This window comes from Gopherus flavomarginatus, chromosome 1 (assembly GCF_025201925.1).
Source record: "Gopherus flavomarginatus isolate rGopFla2 chromosome 1, rGopFla2.mat.asm, whole genome shotgun sequence".
Classification (NCBI taxonomy): Eukaryota; Metazoa; Chordata; order Testudines; family Testudinidae; genus Gopherus; species Gopherus flavomarginatus.
Genome location: NC_066617.1, coordinates 131410370 through 131435674, shown reverse-complemented (window position 1 = coordinate 131435674; position 25305 = coordinate 131410370). Strand labels below are relative to the sequence as shown.

At 44.8% G+C, this 25305-nt stretch overlaps 1 protein-coding gene across 6 annotated transcripts in view; it reads right to left on the bottom strand.

Moving 5' to 3' along the window:
* PARVB (parvin beta) overlaps positions 1 to 25063 on the bottom strand; it is a 219384-nt gene extending 194321 nt beyond the window's left edge. For 2 of the 6 annotated variants that reach the window (XM_050925049.1, XM_050925040.1), the window contains exon 1: positions 24768 to 25063. In XM_050925049.1, coding sequence (XP_050781006.1) covers positions 24768 to 24882 — 115 coding nt within the window. In that variant the 5' untranslated portion in view covers positions 24883 to 25063. Of the gene's footprint in view, positions 1 to 1919; positions 2527 to 3573; positions 3693 to 10889; positions 10963 to 24767 lie in introns of those variants that run through there. The other 4 variants (XM_050925031.1, XM_050925065.1, XM_050925064.1 and 1 more) reach the window with 4 other exon arrangements.
* Positions 25064 to 25305: the final 242 nt, after the last annotated feature.

The window sequence follows — 25305 nt, the reverse complement described above, 5'->3', positions numbered from 1 at the left end:
TTACCTACATTGCACAAGAAAAGCATACATAAGTCCCTAGCAGTGACTGGTTCTTCCCTAACTCAAGAAGGGAAAGAAACAAGAGTTCCCCTCATTTAGATAAAGTCGTCACAGGTCAACAATCCCAGATCCTTCATTTATAATATATTTAACTCTCCCCGTACATCGTGGCAGTTTGCCTGGGATGCTTTGTTACTATCACAATTAAATCGCCTGCATGGCAGTTGATCTTTTTTGTTCTTCTGCCCTTTGGAACAGAAAGTTATTCAACTCAAACTTGACAAGGGAACATGGGTCAGGAATGTCCTACTAACATCCCGTATTAATTGTTCTCGATGTAGGAACCTTCCTCCTGTGTTTCCTGCTTCTTATCTCTACCTCTTCCCCACTTTTGAATGCATGCCACCTAGAGAAGAGGTGATTATTTAAGGACGACTGATAACTAGCCATCTTCTCCACTAGCTTATTCACTGCTACCTAGTAAATGGGAAACTCTCCCAAGCAAATGAAAGCACTAGCACAATACAAATAATAAAGCTTCTGTCCTTCAAGACGTGAAGTGAATGGAGCCAATGAAGTATCAACTTCCTGAGCCTGCAAATGGATTGCTTCAGTCCATGAGTTTGCAGGCAGGCAGGCAGAGGGTGAGCTGAAGTGATGCCTAGAATTTGTGCTGGCTCCCAGCACTGGGGTGAATTTCACCCTGAAAGAACACTGACAGCAATTACTAAAATAAATTTCTGTTTGGAGGTTAGGACATTTATTCCCTCTACCCTTGCTCAGTTAAAGTTCTGCCTTAAAAAGCAGAAGGGATTTTCCACTCATTAAACAAGGGTGCCTTGGTGGTGGAATGGATGTGGTGGTTGGTGTTCGTTGTTTCCCACTGCCTCCTGTATGAATAACAGGAACCTTGCATTTGAGAGAGGGAGGCAGAGTCTGAAAGTTGCCTGTTAAAACATTAAGGAAAGAGAAAGTCTAATGTACAGAGGAAAGCTATGTGGGGAGACCTACTGAAATAAATCTGTCATCCTTTAGTATCCCTGCACTGGCCTTGGGCAACATCAATACTCCCTTTGGAGATGCTTGTTCTTCCCTCCTTCCCTCACCTTGCTATATAGTTAATAAAGAGGTTATTTTAAATTTAGTACAGCAAATTCTATATAAAGCACTGCATATTACTATGTAATCCACAATACTAATTTGACTTCTATTCCAAATAAAAGTTCAGAGATTTATCAGAATGAATTAATCTGCACAGACATTTTTATTACTGTATTATTATCTCTATTTTTAAAAAGATAACAGACACTGAGTCTCTGAGGGCAAAGTTTGGAACCCAAGTTAGGCACCTAAATAAAGGGCTCGTTTTCAGATGTGCTGACACCCCCAATTCCCATTGAGCAAGAGTGCTGAGCACCTCTAAAATCAGGCCACTGACATGAGCACCCAAGTTTCTAAATTTTGGTCAAAGTGACTAGCAAAGGACAAATCAGCCACTTAACCAGCAGAGCCAGGAATGTAACTGAAGAATTCTAACACAATCCATTCATTTTAATCTCTCGTCACACACCACCACCCCAATCTGCCCCCAAATAAGGGCTCAATGCTGCAAACACTACCACTTGTTACCATTAGCAATTCCCACTGAAGTTAGTGTGATTCCACAAGGTAGTAAACATTACAATGAGCAGTATTTGCAGAAACAGACTCACAAATAAACATTTCCCCAGCCTTCTCACTTGGATACAGAACATTAGAAGTAGTTTTACATGCTTCAGCTTATTGTTTTTCTTTTTTTATTTGTTCTAATTGATATAAAGTGCAGAATTTTAGAATAAGCATACATATGTGTAAACATTTGCATACATCAATTTTTTTTTCTGAATATGTCAAGAGAAATTAAAGGCAACAGGACTCACTGATGAAGGCAATGACAGCGGATAAACACACGCAGTAACAAGAAAATGACACTCTCCAGTTCAGCCTGCGATATGCAAGTCAAGAGAGAAGCCGTGTGCTATATATGATTTGCATCTACAGCTATGACTTGCAATTTAAGGAAAGCAACTCTTTTTGGTGCAGAAAAGTGACTCTGCAGGAAAAGTACACTGAAGATAACAGATGCTGCAAACCACAAATATATGTTCTCTCTGACCTGTTACTAACAGCTCTAGATGCACAAACATCAACTAAAAAGGAAAGGTAGTCCTGATTTGGGGTTTTGCTAAAACAAACAAACCAACTTTGCAATTCAGATATTTAACTCAACTAATTTTAGGGTTTTATAGTAAAAACTGGGTCTGAACCCAGTACAATGTAAATAGGGTCCAGCCTAGGGATGGGCAGACTATTTCACAAGGTTGGAAACCACACCCAGAAACTCAACTAAAGCTTTCAAAGTGTTTACCGCCTCTTCCTGTCCCAAAGCAGCGAAACAGCAGCAGCCAGAGTCTACCACTCGTAGCCATGCTGGATAGTGTCTTCACTCTGTGAATACATTCAGTGATTTTAGCAGAACTACTTGCAGGATAGGATATTACTTCACATGAGCAACTATGGTAGAATCTGACCTTTTAAGGAGTTTTATTAATGGTTTCCAGTTCTGCCATATTCAGGAAATTATTATTTGTATTGCAAGAGCTTCTGGGAGTCCCACCAAGATCAGGGCCCCATTATGCTGGCTGCTAGACAAACAGAGAGTAAGAACAACAAAGAGTCCAATGACACCTTAAAGACTAACAGATTTATTTGGGCATAAGCTTTCGTGGGTAAAAAACCCACTTCTTCAGATGCATGGAGTGAAAATTACAAATGCAGGTGTTATTATACTGATACATGAAGAGAAAGGAATTACCTCACAAGTGGGGGGTCGTGTCAAAAGAAGGGGAGTTACCTCACAAGTGGAGGGCCCTGGTTCTCCACTTGTGAGGTAACTCCCTTCTCTTCATGTGTCAGTATACTAACACCTGCATCTGTAATTTTCACTCTATGCATCTGAAGAAGTGTTTTTTTTCACCCATGAAAACTTATGCCCAAATAAATCTGTTAGTCTTTAAGGTGCCACATGGCTCCTCCCTGATACTTGACAGAGTAAAAAATAGTTCATGCCCCCAAAAAGTTTACAGTCCAAGTACTCAAATCAGACAGAAGGTGGGAAATAGAAAGTACTTGTATTCCCCTTTTATAGATGGGAACTGAAGCACAGATACTCAATGACCTGCCCAAGTTCACATGGAAATTTTGTAGCACTGCCCAAACTGGACTCAGGTCTTCGAGTCCTAATCCAGTCCCGCATTCTAACCACATGACTATTCTTGGAATTTCAGAAGAAGACTCAACCATGAGAAATATCAGCCCAAGTACCAACCAAAAGAGGCTCAGAGTTTCGTGAAAGGATCCAAATGTTTGGATTATAGATTTGGTTGAGCATCAAAGAGGTCAAATATTTCACTGAGCAGGAGGTGCAGAGTTTTGGAGATTAGGCTAGAAATTCCTCATGGTCTGCCAGTCTAGTCTGTTGCATTCACAATTTATTCTAAGGACACACATCAGTGGCATCAGGCACTAGCCTACCTTATAGTCTGCATAAGGCAAGACATTATTTTGTGCCATGAGGTGCAGCAGCAGCAGCAGTCTTGGCAGGCAGATGTTCAGTGGGCTTGGGCACCTTGGAGAGAAAGTGAGCCCTTCAAATCCAACTTTTGGCCAATCTAAAATTTTTTTAAAGCTATACAGTCTGACCCTGACTCAGGTTGGTGGGGAGAAGTGGGCAGAACAGCTGCTCTGCGAGATAGACGCCTTCCTTCTCACTAAAGCAGTGGCCTCAAAGCCAGGAAAGAGAAGCGGCTTTGCTATTATTTCCTGTTTCTAATGTAGTAGTGTGCAAGCACCCCAAACAGGAATCGCGGCCCCATTGCTGTAGGCACCGCACAAAAATCCCACACAAAGGCAACCCCTGCCCCAGAAAGTTCACCCAGTATAACAGCCCCCTGGAACCACACTTGCATAGATCCAGCAGCCAAGAATCATCATATAGGGGCTGCTATAGGTTAGCATGGGAATCTTTCCTTCTCCACATCCTGCACAGGCCATTCAGAGGGCAGAAGCCTGATTACTTGGGCTCTGTTCTCCAGTGAGAACTCCTCCTTCGTCCCAATGTCAATTTACAGAGTCATGTTACTACCCACGCTGTGACATGCCAAAATACCCAGCATTCTTGGAACAACAGTCTGTGTCACTTGTGCAGTCCTGTCCATTGCAAAAGTGAAATTTCCCCACGAGGACAGATTCTTGTTATCTGTATTTTCACTTTCTTGAGAAAACTCTGCACTGTACCACACTGCTTCTCAAGCAAAATCCCTTAGTGCAATGAAACTCCTTTGGACCTAGGAAGTCCCATATTGTTTCCAGGCACTTCAGTGGGTATGTAAATTCCAGTTCTGATTAGAGTGAAGTTAAATGGCTTCAGTATGACAGGGCTCCATGATGGGGTGTCAACAGCCTTACCAGTGAGTCAACAGTGGCATAGATCCCTAAGGGGTTGGACTCAGCATAGACTAAAGATATAGTGCCAGCCACTCCTTTCCTGCCCAACATCCTAGTGAGCCAGTGTCACTGTAGCAGAGCTCTGGAGCATGAACAGGAAGGGAGGCAAATGGTGATCCCAACTAGACTGCAGGTGAATGAAGACCAGAGGAGAGTGAATTAGGTGAGGCACATTAAGGGAAAGTCCACAATCAGATGCCGGGAACCCTTCCAAAACTCCACCACCCCTGAAGAAAAGATTCAGTCCTCTATGTGTGCCAGAGCTATGTATTATATCCATACCACTATGCCAGACGAAGACTACAGTATGCAAGTGCTATTCTACTTTAAAATGAAAAAGACAGCAATCTTTGCATCTATTTAAAAATATATGTCTTCAAACACTTGCCAAGCAGGCTACGTGGGAAGACGTGTTTTGAGGATCACACATTGTTTTTATTTAAAGATAGTGAGAAACAGACAACATGGTCTATAAAGAGACTGTAATAGTTCTCCGTCTCATCCAACTCTCACGTTTCACGACACCAGGAGTTTATTTCCCCTCTCCAAAGAACTGGTATACACCTCTCTCTCTCAACTAATTAAGTTTTCACTGCCAACATATGGCAGCTACACTGAAAAATACATTGTTACTTTTCAGTGTATATTTGTATTACAGTTCAATCATTTTAAATAAGAAATGCTAAATGAGGAACTGGAAGTCATTAAAGCCTGTTTTATGATCGCTTGAAAATATGTTTTATTGGGTGTTGAAAAGTATTTTTATAATAATAATGAGCTCTTATAGAGATCTCCAAGTGTTTTATAGAAGAGGCAAGTATCAATATCCTCTTTTTCAATTCTGAGAAACAGTGGGGTCACTTGATGATCGAAATACAAAAGGAGCGCTTAAAGACGATAAAGTCATTGCGGAGAAACTAAATGGATTATTTGCTTCAGTCTTCACGGATGAGGATGTTAGGGAGATTCCCAAACCTGAGCCATCCTTTGTAGGTGACAAATCTGAGGAACTGTCACAGATTGAAGTGTCACTAGAGGAGGTTTTGGAATTAATTGATAAACTTAACATTAACAAGTCACCGGGACCGGATGGCATTCACCCAAGAGTTCTGAAAGAACTCAAATGTGAAGTTGCGGAACTATTAACTAAGGTTTGTAACCTGTCCTTTAAATCGGCTTCGGTACCCAATGACTGGAAGTTAGCTAATGTAACGCCAATATTTAAAAAGGGCTCTAGAGGTGATCCCGGCAATTACAGACTGGTAAGTCTAACGTTGGTACCAGGCAAATTAGTCGAAGCAATAGTTAAGAATAAAATTGTCAGACACATAGAAAAACAAACTGTTGAGCAATAGTCAACATAGTTTCTGTAAAGGGAAATCGTGTCTTAACTATTCTATTAGAGTTCTTTGAAGGGGTCAACAAACATGTGGATAAGGAGGATCCAGTGGACATAGTGTACTTAGGTTTCCAGAAAGCCTTTGACAAGGTCCTTCACCAAAGGCTCTTACGTAAATTAAGGTATCATGGGATAAAAGGGAAGGGCCTTTCATGGATTTAGACCTGGTTAAAAGACAGGGAACAAAGGGTAGGAATTAATGGTAAATTCTCAGAATGGAGAGGGGTAACTAGTGGTGTTCCCCAAGGGTCAGTCCTAGGACCAGTCCTATTCAATTTATTCATAAATGATCTGGGGAAAGGGGTAAACAGTGAGGTGGCAAAGTTTGCAGATGATACTAAACTACTCAAGATAGTTAAGACCAAAGCAGATTGTGAAGAACTTCAAAAAGACCTTACAAAACTAAGTGATTGGGCAACAAAATGGCAAATGAAATTTAATGTGGATAAATGTAAAGTAATGCACATTGGAAAACATAACCCCAACTATACATACAATATGATGGGGGCTACTTTTGGTACAACGAGTCAGGAAAAAGATCTTGGAGTCATCGTGGATAGTTTTCTGAAGATGTCCAAGCAATGTGCAGAGGCAGTCCAAAAAAGCAAACAGGATGTTATGTCACTGAGAGATAACAGACTTGCTCAAGGTCACCCTGCCAGCCAACAGCAGGGCCAGAAATAAAACCCTGTCCAGGGCCATATCACTAAGATTACACTGCCTTCTCCCCTCCCCCTTCAACTGACCCTCCAGTACATACATACATAAAAAATAAATATTCTGCTAACTAAATCCTTAAGGCAAGAATGAACTGGAATCATGTTGCACACCATGTTTTTCAATTAATCTACATGCAGCACAGAATCCATGACTTCTGGCTGCAGAAACACAGGTTTCTTCGTGGTTAAGATGGAGTCCCAGTGTTGTCTACATGGTGATTTATTGCACAGTAAGCCACTGTGTGAATGTGTATTGCATCAACTTGCTATGCAGATATTGTTACAGCACAGCGGAATTCCAAGTGTACGGCTTAGCATACTACTTCAAAGTGCAGTATGTTAAGCCACACACACAGACTTTTGCTGCAACAGTATCCACACCATGAGTTACTACACAGCAGGCTGGTGTAATGTAGATTCTCAGTAACTCCTCATGTAGACAAGTCCCAAGTCAAGAAATACATACATGGGCAGGCTGGACACATTCCATCCAGTAGAGGTTAGTTGTGTGTACACATGTGCATGCACACACACAGGGATTATCCATCTCAGAGGTGATGACTAAAGAAGGTAACAAAAATAGCACATAAAGCAAGAGGTATTCCATATCTACTACACATATGGCCAGGAAAACATCATAAACTCTATATTTTGCATATCATAGCATGTAACTCCATCTATTGCATCAACTGACCTAATACAGCCCCTGTGGGAATCAGTAACCTCCAGCAGTAACAACTAATGTATTTAACATATTTCAAAGACAAAACCCACCTAAAGTAACAACGCATCCCTCCCAACAGTCACCCTCCTCTGCTGGAAAACCACGTGATGGTGTGGAGTATTACTGCCACAAGTTGTCACAGATCACATTACTCAGAGTCATGGAGGCCTCATGCGATAATAAAAACTGGATAAAGAATATACCGGGGGAGGAGAAAAATGTCAGGTGGTAATGAAAACATAAGAGCTCCATTAGACAGTAAGGCATCAATAGAATTGACACAATGATCGCTGACTAGACATAGCCTGTTGTGTCAATCAGGTCACAACAGGTACAGATTCATCTTGACTAGCCGGTCAGTTTTTTCTCTTGTAGATACAGCAAGCTGACTTTTAAGTCACTGGCTTCTGCAGTAAATTATAAATAACTGCATCCAGTTAGCCCAAGATGTCTGAGAACAAAATCTGCTGAAGTCATGACTGCTTTGATGACTTGAGGTCAGTGCAAGGGAAAGCCTGCGGGCAACCAGTTTTTGTCTTCCCTACTTCCTGCTGTCACTAAGTCTTCTAAAAAAGAAAAAAAAACTGTAATGGGTTTGAGGGATGCCTCTTAGCTTGCTGATGTGCTGAGGAAGATAAACCACAGAAACAGAAACACAATAAGGTTGAAAATATGAAATGGTAGTGCACAACCATGAGGTTAACAGGGGAAGCATAAAGCAGCTCCAGTTACAGGCTCTACTAGCTATAATGATGGTCAAAAGTCCCAAAGAGACACTGCTATATGAAAGCAGTGGGTCCTTCTTATGGTATATGCCAGTGGCTGTTTAATGTGTTCTTAGCTTTTCTGATGTCTCTAACAAGTAGTCATCAAGGGTTCTCTATGTCCCATGTATCCTCATATAATACACCCACACTTCCGAATTCAGAAACACAGACTGAGATTTTCATCCACACACACGGGATTTGGAAACCTAATCACCTTTACAATAAATGGGAATTGGATATCCAAATCCCCATAGGCAACTTTGAAAATCTCAGTCAGATACTTTTACTCACTCCTCACGCCCTCAAGTTTGAAACTCTGACCTCTGTGTCCACAGTATTGACCATATGCATACCTGGTACTTTCTGTATCAGGAAACCTCTCTGCACCATGGATAAAGTTATCACGTAGGCTGAGCAGCAAGACTGAAGCTGCTAAAACACTGGACCCTACAGAAAGCAGAGTCTGCCTCACCTAGCTCTTGTCCCAGATCACCTGGCTCTTGAACCCTTACCTAGAAACTGTCCTGATAGATTTTGGCAATGGAGGAAGTTAGGGTGACCAGATAAGAGGAAGAAAATATCAGGTCACATGGGGAGCGGGGAGGGGAGGTCGCCCGCGGAGCGGAAAAAAAAACTGAGTGCTGCTGGCGGGACAAACGCCTACATATCGGGATGGTCCCAATTTTATCGGGATGTCTGGTTACCCTGGAAGGAGTTCACCAGCTGAGCCCCCATTCTTGTGAAATAAAGGCATGATCCAAAGTCCAGTGAAGTAAGTTGAAAGTCTCCCATTGACTTCAGTGGTTTTTGGATCAAATCTTAAAAGCAGAACATTTTGGACCACAGACAGAACACTCTCTTGGGTGAAGAATGATGGAGGCAATTTCGGTATGCTGCAGAGAGTGAAAAGATGGCAGGATAAACATCAGTCATATGCCAATGTTTAGCCTAGGCGGCTACTTTTAAAATATGCCAAAGAGATTTAATTCTACAATACTCCTTGTGTATATAAAACCCAGAACTGCATTGAATAAGCCCTCTGTACTTCCACAGTACTGAGCTGTGAATAACTTGAATACAATTTACATTAATAAAGATCCCTGAAATATTATAATCCATAAGAAGTACTGAAGTAGGTATGATTTCATGCATTGCAGATATAGTCCAGCCTAAACCACCACAAAGGAACTGAGCAATCTATAAAATGCCTTTTCCCCTCCAACAATATTTTTTAAAACAGTTGTGAAAACTGATTTTCTATAAATTAAGTATTTTGATAGCTATTTTGCTAATGTTTTTGAAAAAAAGTTTTAAAATCCAAAAAATTTAGTGAAAACTTAAAAAAAAAAAAACCTATTTCAAAACACTTTGAAATGAAAGCAACTTCAATATTTCAATTTTTTTAAAAGGTTTTTTGTTTTTCAACCTAATAAAGATGCAGAGCTATTCTGCTGACTCTTGCTGCTGCCAGATCAGGTGAAAGTTTTTAGCTACAACCCAAGATATCATATAAAAAAATCCGCCATTTCTCTCAGAGGTATTATCCACACTCTAAAGTTTTTGCTAGTATAGCTTAGACAAGTTCCCTCAATGAAATAAACTATACTGGCAAAAAAATTCTTTTGCCGGTATAACTGCATCTACAGCATTGCTAGGGTTGCCAGGTGTCCGGTTTTCAACCAGAACACCCAGTCGAAAAGGGATCCTAGCAGCTTCAGTCAGCACCACTGACCAGGCCATTAAAAGTCCGGTTGGCGTAGGGCTGGCAGGCTCCCTACCAGGGTCCATGAGGCTCCCCGGAAGCGGCAATGTGTCCCTCAGCTCCTACGCAGAGTCACGGTCAGGGGAGCTCCACGCACTGCTCCCCATCCCAAGCACTGGCTCCACAGCTCCCATTGGCCAGGAACCACAGCCAATGGGAGCTGCAAGGTTACTGTCTCCAAGCAAGGGCAAAGCACAGAGCCGCCTGGCCGCACCTCTGCCTAGGAGCTGCTCCTTCCGTGGACTTGGGAGCCACTCGAGGTAAGCACCGTCCACAGCCCACATCACCTCCTATGCCCCAACCCCTTGCCCCAACCCTGAGCTGCCTCCCTCACCCAAACTCCCTCCTGGAGCCCACACCCTGAAGCCCCTCCCATGTCCCAACCCTCTGCCCCAGCTTGGAACCCCCTCCCACATTCCAAACCCTTCGGCCCCAGTCCAGAGCCCCCTTGTACCTCAAGCCCCTCATCCCCAGCCCCAACCCAGAGTCTGCACCCCCAGCCGGAGCCCTCACCCCAATACCCTGCCCCAGCCTGCAGCCCCCTCCTGCACGCCAAAGCCTTCATCCCTAGCCCCACACCAGAGCCCACACCCCCAGCTGAAGCCCTCACCCCCTTCTGCACCCCAACCCCCTGTCCCAGCCCGGAACCTCCTCCTACATCCTGAACCCCTCATTTCTGGCCCCACCCCAGAGCCCGCACACCCAGCTGGAGCCCTCACCCCCTCCTGCACACAACCCACCTGGCCCAGCCCGGTGAAAATGAGCAAGTGAGTGGGGGAATGGAGTTAGCAGGGGACAGAGCTGCTGGGCAGAGGCAAGACCTCAGGTAAGGGTGTTAGGGTTTGTTCGATTAAAAAGTTGGCAACCCTAAGCACTGCCAGCATAGCTACAACATTTTAAAAAAGCAAAAACAACAAAAATACACTCCTAACTAACTGACACTGCTATGCCAGCAAAGCTTTTAAGTACAGACCTGGCCCAATGCAGAGGGAACTGGTGGCAGGGGCAGAGGGGCCCTGCAGCGGAGAATCCTATGAACAGCCAAGCTCAGAAGCAAATTCATGTTTGTTGTTATTTACAGAAACACTAGGAAGGGAAATAAGTTGGACTCAATCCAGTGTGTGTCCAGCAAGACAGGAATGTCACCTGCCTCCATATAGGTACATGTATCATTTTAACTACATAAAACATGTAAATTCCTCTTCTAAAAACAATCAATCAGTTCTGCTTAACCAGCTTTCATTCCACCATTGATCTACTTATTTAACTTTGCATAGACAGGAGCAGCAGTGATGCTGCATAAATAGATCATAAAAGCTAACCAAGTGCAGACCAAGGAGTCTGTGCTGTCTCTCTCTCTAGCTCTCTCTTGTTGTTAATATATCACCCTTTCATATGCAGATCACCTAGAAATCAGTGTTTCCAACTCTGACACTGAAAGCTGTGTGCCACTCTTCCATTACCTCAGAATACCTCGCTGGGCATACATGAATAATAAATGACACTTGGCTCTTCCAGTGCTTTTCATCCACAGATCTCATGAGATGAGTTTACAAGAAATGAACTAAGTATTATTCTCCCTGCTTTACACAGAAGGAAAACAAAGAACAGAGAGGGGAAGTGCTGTCATAAGGCAGGTCGGTGCCAGAGCCAGGGACAGAACTCAGGTTTCAAGGTTCCTAGTCTAGTGCTCTATCCATTAAGACCCATTGCACCACCAATGCTTTTCTTAAGTAGCAATTGGAACTGGAAGTATCCTGCACAAATGATGGGTCATCTAATACACAACACTGGTGAAATATGGCATTTAATACCTAGAATGTGTTCCACTTTATTATTAATTTGCTCTATTTAGGAATACCAGTGCTGCAGACCCATTGGTTGAAATAATGTAAGAATGGTCTGTTCTGTTCTTCCACTTAAAGTTGCATTTCATGGTTATGGCATTTCAATTGTATTGCAGCTGTGAAATATGATCCTCCAAACTGGCCCTGAGGTTTGCGATCATTTGTCAGAAATGTCACTGCAGAGCCTTGCGGCAAGAGTTTTTACTCATTATTTCCACATGGCACACAATGGTCGCCAAGAGGCGAAGAACTTAGAAACAGGAGGAGAGGAGCAAACATCCGGCCAGGCAGGAAACAAAAGGGACACAGAGTGCCTTGTTAACAAGATAAGGAGGATACAAGAAGAGCTACAGTATTAGTTGTTTCCTACTATAGAACGTGGCTCTATGGAACACGGATGGGAGGGATTCCCACAGTCATCAACAAGACAGAAGAGAGGAGCCAGTTCACAGACACAGAAAGGCAGAGCATCATTGAGGAAGAGGCTCAGAATCACTGTTGTAGCTAGGGAAGGGCTCAATCCTGCAGCTCTTACTTGTAAAAGTAGCATCTCCTTATCCAAGCAGTCCTCTTAACTTCAATGGGGCTACTTGCATGAACAAGGATCAGGGCCCTACTTATTTCCCCCCCCCCTTGCATTTAAACACAAGCTTCCAAATTACACACAATATGATCCCTTCACGTAGTGAGTGACGTTAAACAGCAAGATCTAACACTGGTCTCTGGTAACAGTCTAAACCAGGGGGGAGCAAACTTTTTCGCCTGAGGGACACATCGGTGTTGGGCAATTGTATGAAGGGCCGGGTAGGGAAGGCTGTGCCTCCCCAAACAGCCTGGCCCCTGCCCCCTATCAGCCCCCTCCCACTTCCTGCGCCCGACTGCTCCCCTCAGAGCCCTCAACCCACTCAATCCCTCCCACTCCTTGTCCCCTGACCGCCCCCTCCTGGGACCCCCTTCCCCTAGCCGCCCCCCGGGACCCTGTCCCTATCCAACCCCCTTCCACTCCCTGTTCCCTGACTGCCCCAACCCCTATCCACACCCCTGCCACCTGACAGCCCCCCCCGGACTCCCACCGCCTATCCAACCGCCCTCTGCTCCTCGTCCCCTGACCACCCCCTCCCCGGAACCCCCTGCCCCTAACTGCCCCCTGGGATCCCACTCCCTTATCCAACCCCCGCCTGCTCCCTGTCCCCTGACTGCCCTCCCGATCCCTACCCACATCCCCACCCCCTGACAGGCCTCCCGGGACTCCCATTCCCAACACTCCCTGATCCCCATCCCCTGACCATCCCACCCAGAACCTCTGCCCATCCAACCGCCCCCTCCTCCCTGATCGCCCTCCAGGACTCCCTGCTCCCTTACCAGCAGCAGGAGCTCGCAGCCACAACACCCAGCCAGAGACAGCTGCGCTCCCCATGCTGCCCAGCGGGAGCTTCGGGTCACAGCGCGGCCTGAGCAGCAGTATGGCCATGGGGGCCAGGGGGGAGGAGCCAGGGACTAGGCTCCCCCAGCCGGGTGCTCAGCAGCCGGGCAGGATGATCCCACGGGCCGCAGTTTGCCCACGTCTGGTCTAAACACACAGAACACCAAGCCAAGACACCATATGCAGTGCTTAGTGGAACCCTGTCTCAAGCATGACCTCCAGAATTTGCAAGAAACAGGTTAACTCAAGAGGTTTCCAGTTGGCAAGAAATACCACAACGGTGCCCAGCCACTTGCAGTTATTTGGCACTCTGTACTCTGGTCATAAAATGAAGAAGACACACATCAGACTAAAAGCTACAGCCAAGGCAGCAGCAGTGCAGGATTCCATGCCTCAACCCTGATGCTTAACATCTCCAGGACTGAGCTATCGGCTTGGCTTGGCCCTACTTTGGACCTGTCTACAGCATAGCTGCACCAGTGCAAACCTCTGGCACAGACAGTCAACACCACTATAAAAGTTAGCCCGGCTTGAAATCTGCAGATCAGCAATGGCTGTAGCCACGGCAAATCCCCAGAGCAGACAAGACTGCCACCAAGAATGCCAATTGTGATGCAATGTGAAACACTAGCCTGCTAACGTTTTGGCAATGGAAGAAGTTCACCAGCTGAACGACTCCTTTAAATGATCGGTTGAGGTCCAAGCCCAAGCTTTGGGGAAGAAAACACCAGCCAGAGCACAATTTAAGCATCTGAACTATCTGAAGCATATGAACTCTTGCCGAAAGGGATTTTCCTGCTGGTTACTCAGACCAGTTCTATGCTACAGACCTATACTGGTATAACTAAGTCACCCGGGGTGTGACAAATCCAAAGCCCTGAGTGACACAGTCATACTGACCTGACTCCCCAGGCAGACAGTGGTATGTTGACAGAAGAGCTTCTCCCATTGGCATGGGAGCGTCTTCACTTAAACAGCATAGTCGACGTGGCTGCACCAATGCAGCACTTTAAGTGTAGATCTGCCCTCAGAAATCATTCTCTCAATCAGCATTACGCTCTGCAAGGTTCAGGAGAAGAACGTTAGGGTTTTTGTTTTGTTTTAAATAGTGAAGCATTTCATGCCATGGGAAGCAAAATGGTGCTCACTCTGTAACATAACATGTTAAATAGAGAGATCTGGTTATATTACTGTATAGTTTCTCTAACAAAAGATCGCTGTTGGAATTATGAGTGTATTGTCTCTGATATTTACATAGCAAAGATCTGTTAATTTCTAAATAAAGAGTTTAAAAAGATAGTGGACCAATTAGCGTCAGTTTGTACACTCAATTACCAGCCATGGAAAGATAACCAGCCACACACAGATCAGTTCATAGCCTTTACCTAAGGACTGTATTTATTGTTCAACACAACAAAAGAAATGCTGAGTGAGACAACAAAACAAAAGTCCTATTTTTAAACCAGATTGTGGGGGGCCCTGGCAGTTTAGGCTATGTCTACACTGCCATTACTAACCTGCAGCTGGACAGCGTCAGCTGACTCCGGCTCACGGGGCTTGGGCTAAGGGGCTGTTTAATTGCTGTGTGGATGTTCAGGCTCAGTCTAGAGCCCAGGCTCTGGGACCCTGCGAGGGAAGGGGATCCCTCTAAGAAGGGAGGGATAGCTCAGTGGTTTGAGCATTGGCTTAGTAAGCCCAGTGCTGTGAGCTCAACCCTTGAGGGGGCCACTTAGGGATCTGGTGCAAAATCAGCACTTGGTCCTGCTAGTGAAGGCAAGGGGCTGGACTCAATGACCCTTCAGGGTCCCTTCCAGTTCTATGAGATACATACATCTCTATATTATTATAATATCCCAGAGCTCAGTCTCCAGGCCAAGCCTGAATGTCTACACCACAACTGAACAGCCCCTTAGCCCAGCCACAGATGTTTAATTACAGTCTAGACATACCTTTGGCAGTCAGCACCTCCACCCAGCTAATACTCTCATCACCTCCCAGGCTTCAGCTGCTTTTCCAGGAGAGTCTTCTGCAGCTCATGAGAGGGCAGGGAGCTTTCAGCTGCATCCCCTCACTGGTAAACATTAGGCCCAATCACCTGACACTGCCAAGCAGGTTGGAGGATTCCCAGCACTGGCCTGCCAGGCTCCACTTCCAGCACAGGGCTGGCTGATCTCTGGCCTCCTTGGCCCTTTAAGGGGCAGACCACCCTATTACATTTGTGTTGAGGGATTTAGATGGAGGACCAGTAACATGTTATGACTGAGTCAGTTTCTCCAGTTGCAGTGAGAAGCCAGCAAAGTAAGAGATCACTAAGATGAGAATCTCTCAGTGGGGTACCTCTGGCCAGCCAGGCTGCATGGCACAGGTGATAGTAGGATTAGAAATGTGGAGTTAGCTCACGGTGTCAGAAGCCAGAAAGTGTCAAAGTTGAGTGCAGTCTTCTCTCTTAGAGAGTGAGCATCTTAAAATTGAGAGAGGGTGGATGAAAGGGTTTGTACCCTGGGACATGAGAGAGAGAGAGACACATGTCTTGAATTCTTCTCTGCTAAATTACACAACAGCCAGATTGGCAGGGTCCTTGGGATGCAGCAAGCATGGCAGTGAGTGATGATGTTGCTGTTCCTCTCCATTTGGTCACAGTGGCAGGGTGACTGAAGAGTGGGGGACAAAGACACAGTGATTGCAGTGATGAGGGGGATTCTTGTCTTGAGAGGGATGGCTTTGTAGGATGCAAGAGATGTGAGCAGTGTGAAGTAGTGAACAGGTGGTAGGCTAGGAAAGGTTTTTTGGTTTAACCTCTTTTGCAGCCTGCCTTAGGGGGTCACTGTTTGGATACCTGTGTCCCTTCAATGGCCACCATCAAGTGGCCAAGAGAGTGGATCAACACTGCCATTGGCTGGGAATATGGAGACCCACTACAGTTGTGGGGGGGGTTGGATTCCTTGATCCTGTGGCAGTTGCCCAGAGGGAGAGACAAAGTAATAAGAAGTTTGTATGGAGTCTGTGTAAGCACAAGATGTTTAATTTCTGTTCTGTTGGTGTCACCTCCTCAAGAGATGGAGTTGTTGGGAGATAAGGATCCCGGCCTTCCGTTCATGATGATTAACATGGATGATGGGACATAAATCCTAGAAGGCTGATGTTTCAATAAAAGCTGAGACCCCTGACTTTGTACTACCAAAGTCAGGTAGGATGACACTACTGGACCAGTCTTGACACAAGTATCAGAAGGGTAGCCATGTTATTCTGGATCTGTAAAAACAGGAAAGAGTCCTGTGGCACCTTATAGATGAACAGACGTATTGGAGCATGAGCTTTCGTGGGTGAATACCCACTTCGTTGGATACATGCATCCAATACGTCTCATGCTCCAATACGTCTGTTCGTCTATAAGGTGCCACAGGACTCTTTGCAGCCTTGTCATCAGCTGGATATTTGTTAGGTCATAAACCAAGAAGTGTGTTGGGGGGGAAAAATCAATAAGAAGGTGGTGTGACTGTGCTGACTCTATCTAGCTTGAAGAGTAAGAGATCTCCCTTTCCAAAACTGGATCTGACAGAGTGTGTCCAGCTAGCATCCAAGTCCCAAGATAGGATTAAGATGGGACTAGTTTTAGTGTATCGCTCAACTTGGCAGGGCAGCGGAACTCTTCATGAGCCGACTAAATTCCTCACCTCAGTAGCACTGGAAACAGAGATTGTTCTCGGCAACCTCAATCTGCATGTTGATGATGGATCTTCTGAGGCAACTCAGGATTTCCTGGCCATTATAATGACCATAGGCCTATCCCAAATAGTTACTTGCTCAACTCACACAGCTGGTTACAAACTGGACCAGTTTTTTGGATTGGGATTGGAGGTTAGGCAATTGGACCTTAAACCTGTGTCCAACCATTACCACCTACACTTTGAAGTTGGGGCTCTCTGTCCTGTCAGGACAAGGAACCTGTTTTAATTGTTCACCTTCAGAGATTAACGGAATCCCAAAAGTTCCAGAGAGCTCAGACGGGAAACCTTGTTTCTCCAAAAAGCAATCCCTTGATGGTTTGCTCTTTTGTCCTTCACCACTGGTGCCCTTTTCACCAGCTCTGTTCTCACCTCACCCTTGTTTACGGGACAAGTGATGCGAGATGTCAGCTTTTTGCCACCTGCATCTGCTCATTTTGTTCAGATGTGGACTTTGAACAGCTATCCATGCTTTTGTCACCTCAGGATAAGATGACTGCAATGTGCCCCCTATGTGGGCTACACATTAACCAGTGCTCTGGGATCTAAACCGGCTGCCCGTTTGTCTTCAGATGGAGTGTTGGTTAATTACCTATAAAGCACTAAATGCTTGGGACTGGCCTATCTTAGGGACCACCTCGCTCCCTGTGCCATACTGTCATAGCTGCTGTCAGCTAGAGTGCTAAAGCTAGATCCCCCTTGTTATAAAAGAGAGAGGACAGCTGGCAGGGTATTCTCTCCGAGGGCTGTGGGATGCCTCATACACACACTTTTGGTCCAGAATAGCCTGAATTTGGTACCCTTCAAGGTAGGCTGCAAAAGCCATCTGTTCAAGAGGGTTTGCGGAGAGGGCTGAGGGTACGCTCACACAATGATAAAAGGAGAGAAAGGAGTTTTTGTAAGTGGCTGGCTGAGTTCCTGTTGAAATTATTACTTTAATGCTCCTGGGATTTCAGTGTATTATTAATGAGGTTTTAAGGTGTCTAAAGCCTTGGATAGGCATCTTTTCAAATAATTTAATCTAAATTAAATAAACTCTAGCTAACCGCAGAGCAGCAGCAGGAATTAAGCTCAGCACAGAACATCAGTGCACTGGGAGTTAAAAGAGTGTAATTTTTTGGTACACCCTGTCTCCCGTTCAGGCATTGTAGGATCAAATTAATATAGATGTGATGGCTCCAAAGCTTCCACAATAACAGCTGTGAGGCAAACTTGGTCAAACTTGGCTATGAAGTTCTGCTTCCATCCATTCTTCCATGTAGAGGCAGTCCAATGGAGCAATCCTAGCCTGAAAATAACTGACAGAACTTTGACATGGAGCGATTGGATGGACAGCAGAATGACTGTGTCACAGCTAATTGACAATGATAACTTTAAACCATTTGTAGATCTTCGGCAACAATTTGTTTTGCCCTGCTCCAGATCATGGACATATCTCCAGTTAAAGCATTTACTTATGAATGTATTTGGACCAGATGCATTGGAAACTCCAGAAATTCTATGATTTTGGAGGAAACTTCCCGGATTTACTCAGCCAACAGTATCTTTTTATTATTTACTGGTCCAAAAAACTCTTCCAAAGACTGTATGCAAAGCTTGTCTCTCTCACCAACAGAATTTGGGCCAATAGAAAATATTGCCTCACCCATCTTGCCTCTGCTAAAAATTGATAGTTTCAGAGATGCTTGAAATAGAGATTTGGATACACAACTATCTCTGACCCAATGGAATACAATTGTATCTGATGTTAAAAAACCAACTACGGACCCCAAGACTACAGTTTAGTCACCAAAAGACACTTTTTCTAATATACTATTCCCAATACAGGATATTGGTAATGGGCCTCATTAATGCTGACCACTGCTGGATATGTAACTCCACCAGTGTTACACTAGCTCATATGTTTTGGGAGTGCCCCTGTATCAAGAATTTCTGGTACACCTCTACCTCGATATAATGCTGTCCTTACGAGCCAAAAAATCTTACCACATTACAGGTGAAACCGCGTTATATCGAACTTGCTTTGATCCACCGGAGTGTGCAGCCCCCCCGGAGCACTGCTTTACCGCGTTATATCCGAATTCGTGTTATATCGGGTCATGTTATATTGAAGTAGAGGTGTACGAGGTGGGTCAAAGGATCAATTTGATATTGGATGCTAAGTTGAGGTCTTCCCCCCTTAAGTTTCATTCTTGGATATGTTCCTGGTGCCTGGAGATTCCCTGGGTAGGAGGTGGGTCCAATGTGCAGTTTTGATCACTAAAAAAATTAATCCACCAAAAAATGGAAAAGTCAATCCCAGCCAAATACTGATGCCTGGCTTAGATATGTCACTCTCCATCCCCTCCCTTTATCCTAACACTCTTTATGAGGAATCTAGTATTTTGGAATATTTGCTGTATTTGGAAAAACAAACAATTAATTAAACAGTAAATTTTTGCAGCATATCTACTCAGATACACTTTCTGGAGTTTACATGACAGATACTGTGAAAAAAACAAGACATGCTTTTACAAACCATATTCCACATAATCTATTCAAATGAAAAAAGGTGAAGTTAGTTTTCTAGTGGGTCCAATCTGGCCATCTTCTTGATTGCAATGGCACTACTTCACAGGGTAAGGTAGCATCTAGCATGCTGAAAGATGGTGACATGAGGCCTGTGGACCTGATTCAGAACACTTTATTCCACACTCACACAACTAGTCCCATTGATTTCAAAGATATTGAGGAACTCTAGCCCCATTGTTCACTTTGTTGTTGGGCTCATTTATTTCCCAGGATTTCTCCCCTCCCCGGCAATGAGAATGGAGAGGATAATGGGAAAGTTTTTGTCTGGATGAGTCATAAGGTGCTTTAGACTGAGAGATGGATTTCAATTTGTGTGGAGACCTATGCATCAAAATGAGCTACCCAGAACAGTAAAGTAGCTATAGGGTGCATTAGTCAGTGGATACACAGCTGTTTATCCTGCTGATCCGCCTGTAAGTGAACATAGTTGCAAAGCAATATCCATTTCTACCTAATTGACAGAGAACTATTGATCCAGGCTATATCTTCTTTTTCATTGGTCCTGCACTGTCAGCAGGGGAAACCAGCAACTGTCAACTGTGCACCAAGCCACTGGCTGCTCAGTCTCCTTGCTACATTGGAGCCCAGATCTCAAGGACCTTACCTTAACCTCCACTGTGTATGTCATTGTTGGTATCCATCAAAACCATAACATTATTTAGATGCAGTTACATTAATTGTGGCTTCTGCAGCACTTGCAACCCTTTCCCCACCTTTCCCTGATTACATGATAAATCATAAATTGCTCTTTTTCTGTAACAAGTTCCTTCACCCTATACACTTTCATTTGAAAACAGCACTTAGCAATTAAGGCTGGTGTATTTCTCTCACCCACTCCCCCATACAGGCATTATATATAGCTACAAACAGTCAGACACCTGCTGCTCAAAACTTTTCCACAATCTCTGGCTAGGGAAAAAAGCTTCACAAGAACAAAAGAAGTGAAGATTGCAATGAAACACTCTCCTTCTTTATTTCCACATAGGAATGTCACTCAAATTTGACTGACAGGCGTTGGGGGAAGTTAAAAGCTGAAGACAACAGCTTTATCTTGCACTGCATCTTTTATATGATCTGAGTGAAGCTAAAGGCCCATCTCCCGCAAATTCAATTGCATTGGGGAAATTGGTTACGTCCCTGATGTTGTTAAACCATGTTTTGGTTTTACATACAGTTGGGTCCAAAACAAGTTCCTGAATCACGTTACTAGTTTCTATTTCAGCATGGGACTGAACCACATTCCTGTATAATATACACCAAGACCAAACTGTGCCATGGCACTGCCATGTTACATGGAGGTTTATCAGTACAGTACTTCCTACAGTGTAGATTTGATACAGATAAAGGAAAAGGAGAAAAGTAGTTTCTGACTGAGGTAAGGAGTTGCACAAAGGGACCAAGGGTATGTGACATTATTTTTAAAGTCAGGAACACCTAATGAACAAGAGAGAGAGAGAGAGAGATTATATATTTATTTGCTCTACAGCCTTAGCTAACAGCCGGCTGGCTTGAAGCTCATGCAGTAAGCTCCAGAGGTCTCAGGATCGATCCCGCCTGCTGATAACCAGGGTCTGTCCGCATTACATATGCGGACACAGATTTTGAGACCTGTGACAGTGTGGAAGTGGGAATTAATAAGGGATATATTTTGCTGCTGCCAAGAGTTCATTAAGCAACAGACTCTTGGCAGCGAGTAGTCTTAAAAAGAGACTATTGGGCCCTCTGCTGGCCTGCTTTGGGAAAACATCCACCAACTATTGCCCCCCATAGCCTTTTCCTTCAATAAACAACTTTGAGATTGGGGAGCAATTTCCCATGTTCCCAACCACAGAGGAAAGGGTTAACCACATACTTCTCAAACATATCATTTCAAGGGATGACACTCATTTTAGTCTCAAAGTTCCCTCTATTCCATGCCCTCTCACATTATTAACGAAAATTTAGACAAGAACTATCTAGAAACAAAGTACTGCCAATGTAGATGACCTCTCAAGGTTCCTCCCAGTCTTACATTTCCACGAATCTGTGAATTCTGGCAACATTATCTTGAGTCTCACAATTTGTATGTGTAAATCCGTAGTTCCTGGAGGTGTATCACTAGGGGAGAATCCCAGCTTTTATTTTTAAAAAGGCAGTTTCTAGCCCTGATGTTTGCAGAGCAAAGCTTGAAAATGTGCACCCAAAAGCCTCAAAAACCAGGAGGCAAAGAAAAAGGACACAACACAAAAAAAATCTCATGATTTTTAAGCCAATCTCATGAATTGTTTAGATGCAATTCATGATTTTTAAATGTTTGGAGTCTGCAATACTGGAATCATTAAACTAAGGTTAGAGAGAAGGTTATTTATATTAAAGAAATGAAACCCACCATTTACTTTAAGTTTCGTGTATGTGCATTTTGGGGGGCTTTCATTTTGGATCTTTATCACATACTGCATATGGGCCTTTGCAGGTTGAAAGGAACAACTGGCTGATGTAGGGAAGAAGGCCGAAGAAGCTAAAGTAATGGAAGCCACTTCCCCTTACGGTGAATAACCTCCATGCCCTCAAAGTCATAATGCTGGCCCTGCCAGAACATAAGCATGCAATAAACAAATTGTTGGTAACTACATAGGTCTGTGGAAAATTTTTGTTTTTCATGTCCATTCGTCCCATTTAAAGGAAAGAGTCACAAATTTAGATTTCCTTCCCAGCGAGAAAAGTAAAACAACTCAAGTAGTTTCCCTCTCAACACAAAAGACAAAAATTAAATTAAGAATTCTATAGCCAATGGGAGCTGTGGCCACAACAGGAGTTGGCAAAATAATAGGCAAACTCAGCAAAACACGCGTTTGGCCTCATCTAAAAGTGACTGCGGGAGCAGATGTCCTGAAAAAATACAATCTTACAATGTGGAAATTGTTTGTTTAAAAGTGATGCTGGCAACCTATTTAGGCTCAAAGAATCACCTTCAAAAAACAAAAACTTAGTTGTATATTTGAAAGTTTGGGGTCCCTGCCAAGAAATCAATTCCTCCATCCCATTCTTTTGAAACTGACTTATATTAGGGGATGTTGTGACTATATTTCTTCAGTACCTCAGAAATAGAATAGTGGCACAAAGTCTGATACACCGTGGATTAAAAAAGTATATTAATCAAAGGAAATGGCTTTTCTTCTCTCTGGTTGCGGTTTGGTGTGGCCTAGCAAGATTTCCTTTGATCCAAGTTTGGATGCCAAACATTTATATGTAAAAAAAAAAAAAAATCCTAAAGTTAATTGCTTTTCATAGAATAATTAAGTGTAATTAAAACGTACACAATTTCATCAGTTAACTGAAAGAAGTTTCAAATTTTGTGATTTATCCCCTTCTCCCTCACCTCCAATCTTAATCTACACCAGAGCCAAGAATGTCTCTGATTAGCAAGAAGGTCAAAATTAGATTCAAACGTAAGTAAATGACACTCAGATATCAGTTGTTTGTGAGAAAGGATGATGATGAGGGACACTTCCTGTATAGGACTAGACATGCATTCAGACTCAAAGAATCGAAGGGCAAGAAAGTGAGTTATCCTTAAAAGGGACATTTTCAATTAGTTTAGAGGAAATTTTAAGTTTAGTTTATAAAGAATTAAAACTAGCTCCACAAAATTTAATTGCAATATCTTCTCGTTTACATAAAAGTTGCATCATTTTAACTATACTGGTACAGTTAAAGCAGTAACACCACCCTGAGGGCTTGTCCACAGTTAAAATGTGATAGCAGCACAGCTGTAGCATTTCAGAATAGACACTACCTATGCTGATGGGAGGGGTTCTCCTGTTATCACCTCTGAGAGAGGCAGTAGCTAGGGCAAGGGAAGAATTCTTCTGTCAGTCTAGCACTGTCTACAAGGGGAATGATGTGACCTAGTTACATTGTTCAGAGGTGTGGATTTTTCACACCTTTGACTGATGTAGTTAAGCCAACTTAATTTTCTAGCGTAGACCAGGCCTTAGTGTAGATGCAATTTATACCAGCAAAACTGTGCTTTAGCTGGCATAGCTTATTCCAGGCCTCCCTCACCCCAAGAGAAATAAACTACACAGGTAAAAGTAGTGGTTTGAGCATTGGCCTGCTAAACCCAGGGTTGTGAGTTCAGTCCTTAAGGGGGTCACTTAGGGATCTAGGGCAAAATCAGTACTTGGTCCTGCTAGTGAAGGCAGGGGGCTGGACTCAATGACCTTTTGGGGTCCCTTCCAGTTCTATGAGATAGGTATAGGTGTATATAAGTAGTGATCAATATAGCTATGCCAGCAAAACTTTATAGCATAGACATGGCTTGGCTCCAGTACAACTGTGTCCACAGCAGGGCTACATTTACACTTAAGACATAGTTGCAACACTGCAGTTGTGCTGTGGTAGCACTTCACTGCAGACACTCACTACAGCCAGGGAAAGGATTCTGTCACACCCCTAGCCAAAACAGTTACACCTGCAACAAAACAGAACCCAGACCAGCCCTGAAAAACAACTGGTCAGATTTAAAAGGATCTCTTGCACTGTTTGCAACCCAAACACCACAGTGTTCTGCTGGAGCAGCAGCTCTCAGCCTTTACCAACGATGAGCTCATTTTCCAACAGAAAAAAGTTTCAGGCTTATCACTCCTAACTGCCAGCCCATGTGCAAGAGCATGGGAGTTGTGAAGTGAAACTAGACAGAAAAAAAGTGAAAAGTGGCTCGCCCTGCCTAAGCGAACAAGGAGTAACTAAAGGAAGAGCTTGTAGTAAGTAGTAAATGGGATCTTTCCAATATTCAGCAAGCTGGAGCTTCGGGGCTTTCTAATGTCATATCAGTGCATTGCTCTGCAGCCTTTGACGTTAGTACTGGCCAAACAAGGACCGATCTTTAATGAGCGGTGCCCTCGCAACCCAGCTGAGCTGGAACCGCCCCCCCCCCCAAACGTCTCTGTGCTGCCCGGACGCCGGCCCCCCAACAGCGAGCGCCCCCCAGCCCCACGCGGCTATCAGGGGCCAGGCTCCCTTTGCTGAGCACGGTCTCCACAGCCCACCGCTGAGGGCCAGGCCCTGGCACACCCGCCCCTCGCCCCAGCAGGGCACCAAAGCAGCCGGGGCTCAGCTGCCTGCGGGCTCTAGCTCCAGCCTCCCCCTTTTCTCTGCCCCCCACTCATCCGCCCTCAAGCCCATGGAAATAACGGGGGGGGGGTTATTCCATAGCTTCCCCCCCCCCTGTCCCTGGCCAGTGGCTGGGGAGGGAGCAGCAGCTGCTGCGAGTCACGTTGCTCTGATTCACTTGGCAGACTCACCCTCCTTCGCTTTCTTCTTCCTCGCCAGGGTCCCGCCTAGCTTGCCCAGGAAAGACTCGTCCTTCTTCATCCTGTGGGGCCGCAGGGTGGGCGAGCGGAGCGGAGCAGAGGACATCGGGCTTGTCCCGGGCGATGGGCTGCGGGGCAGGAGGCGGTAGCGGGCTGGGAGAGCTACGGGGCAGGAGCAGCAGAGCAGAGCAGGGGAGGGCCTGGCGGCGAGTGTGTGAGTGAGCCCCACACACCGGGAAAGGGGCGGGCTGGGGCTGGGAGCTGCAGGGATCGGCCGCTTTCCAGCCTGCCACAGCGCCCTGCCCTGGCGTGGAAGTCCAGGGAAGCCCCCTCAGGGGCGGCCCGCCCAGCACGGCAGGCAGCGGGCTCCCTCCCTCCCGCTGGCGCTGCCACCCCTACCCTGCCCGGGAGCAGCCCGGCTGCTGGGGGGGCGCGTCCTGGAGAAATGAAATCCTGCCGGGCTCAAACACACCCGGTGTGGAGTGTAGGTCAGCGACCTTTCAGAAGTGCTGTGCCCAGTGGTCATTCA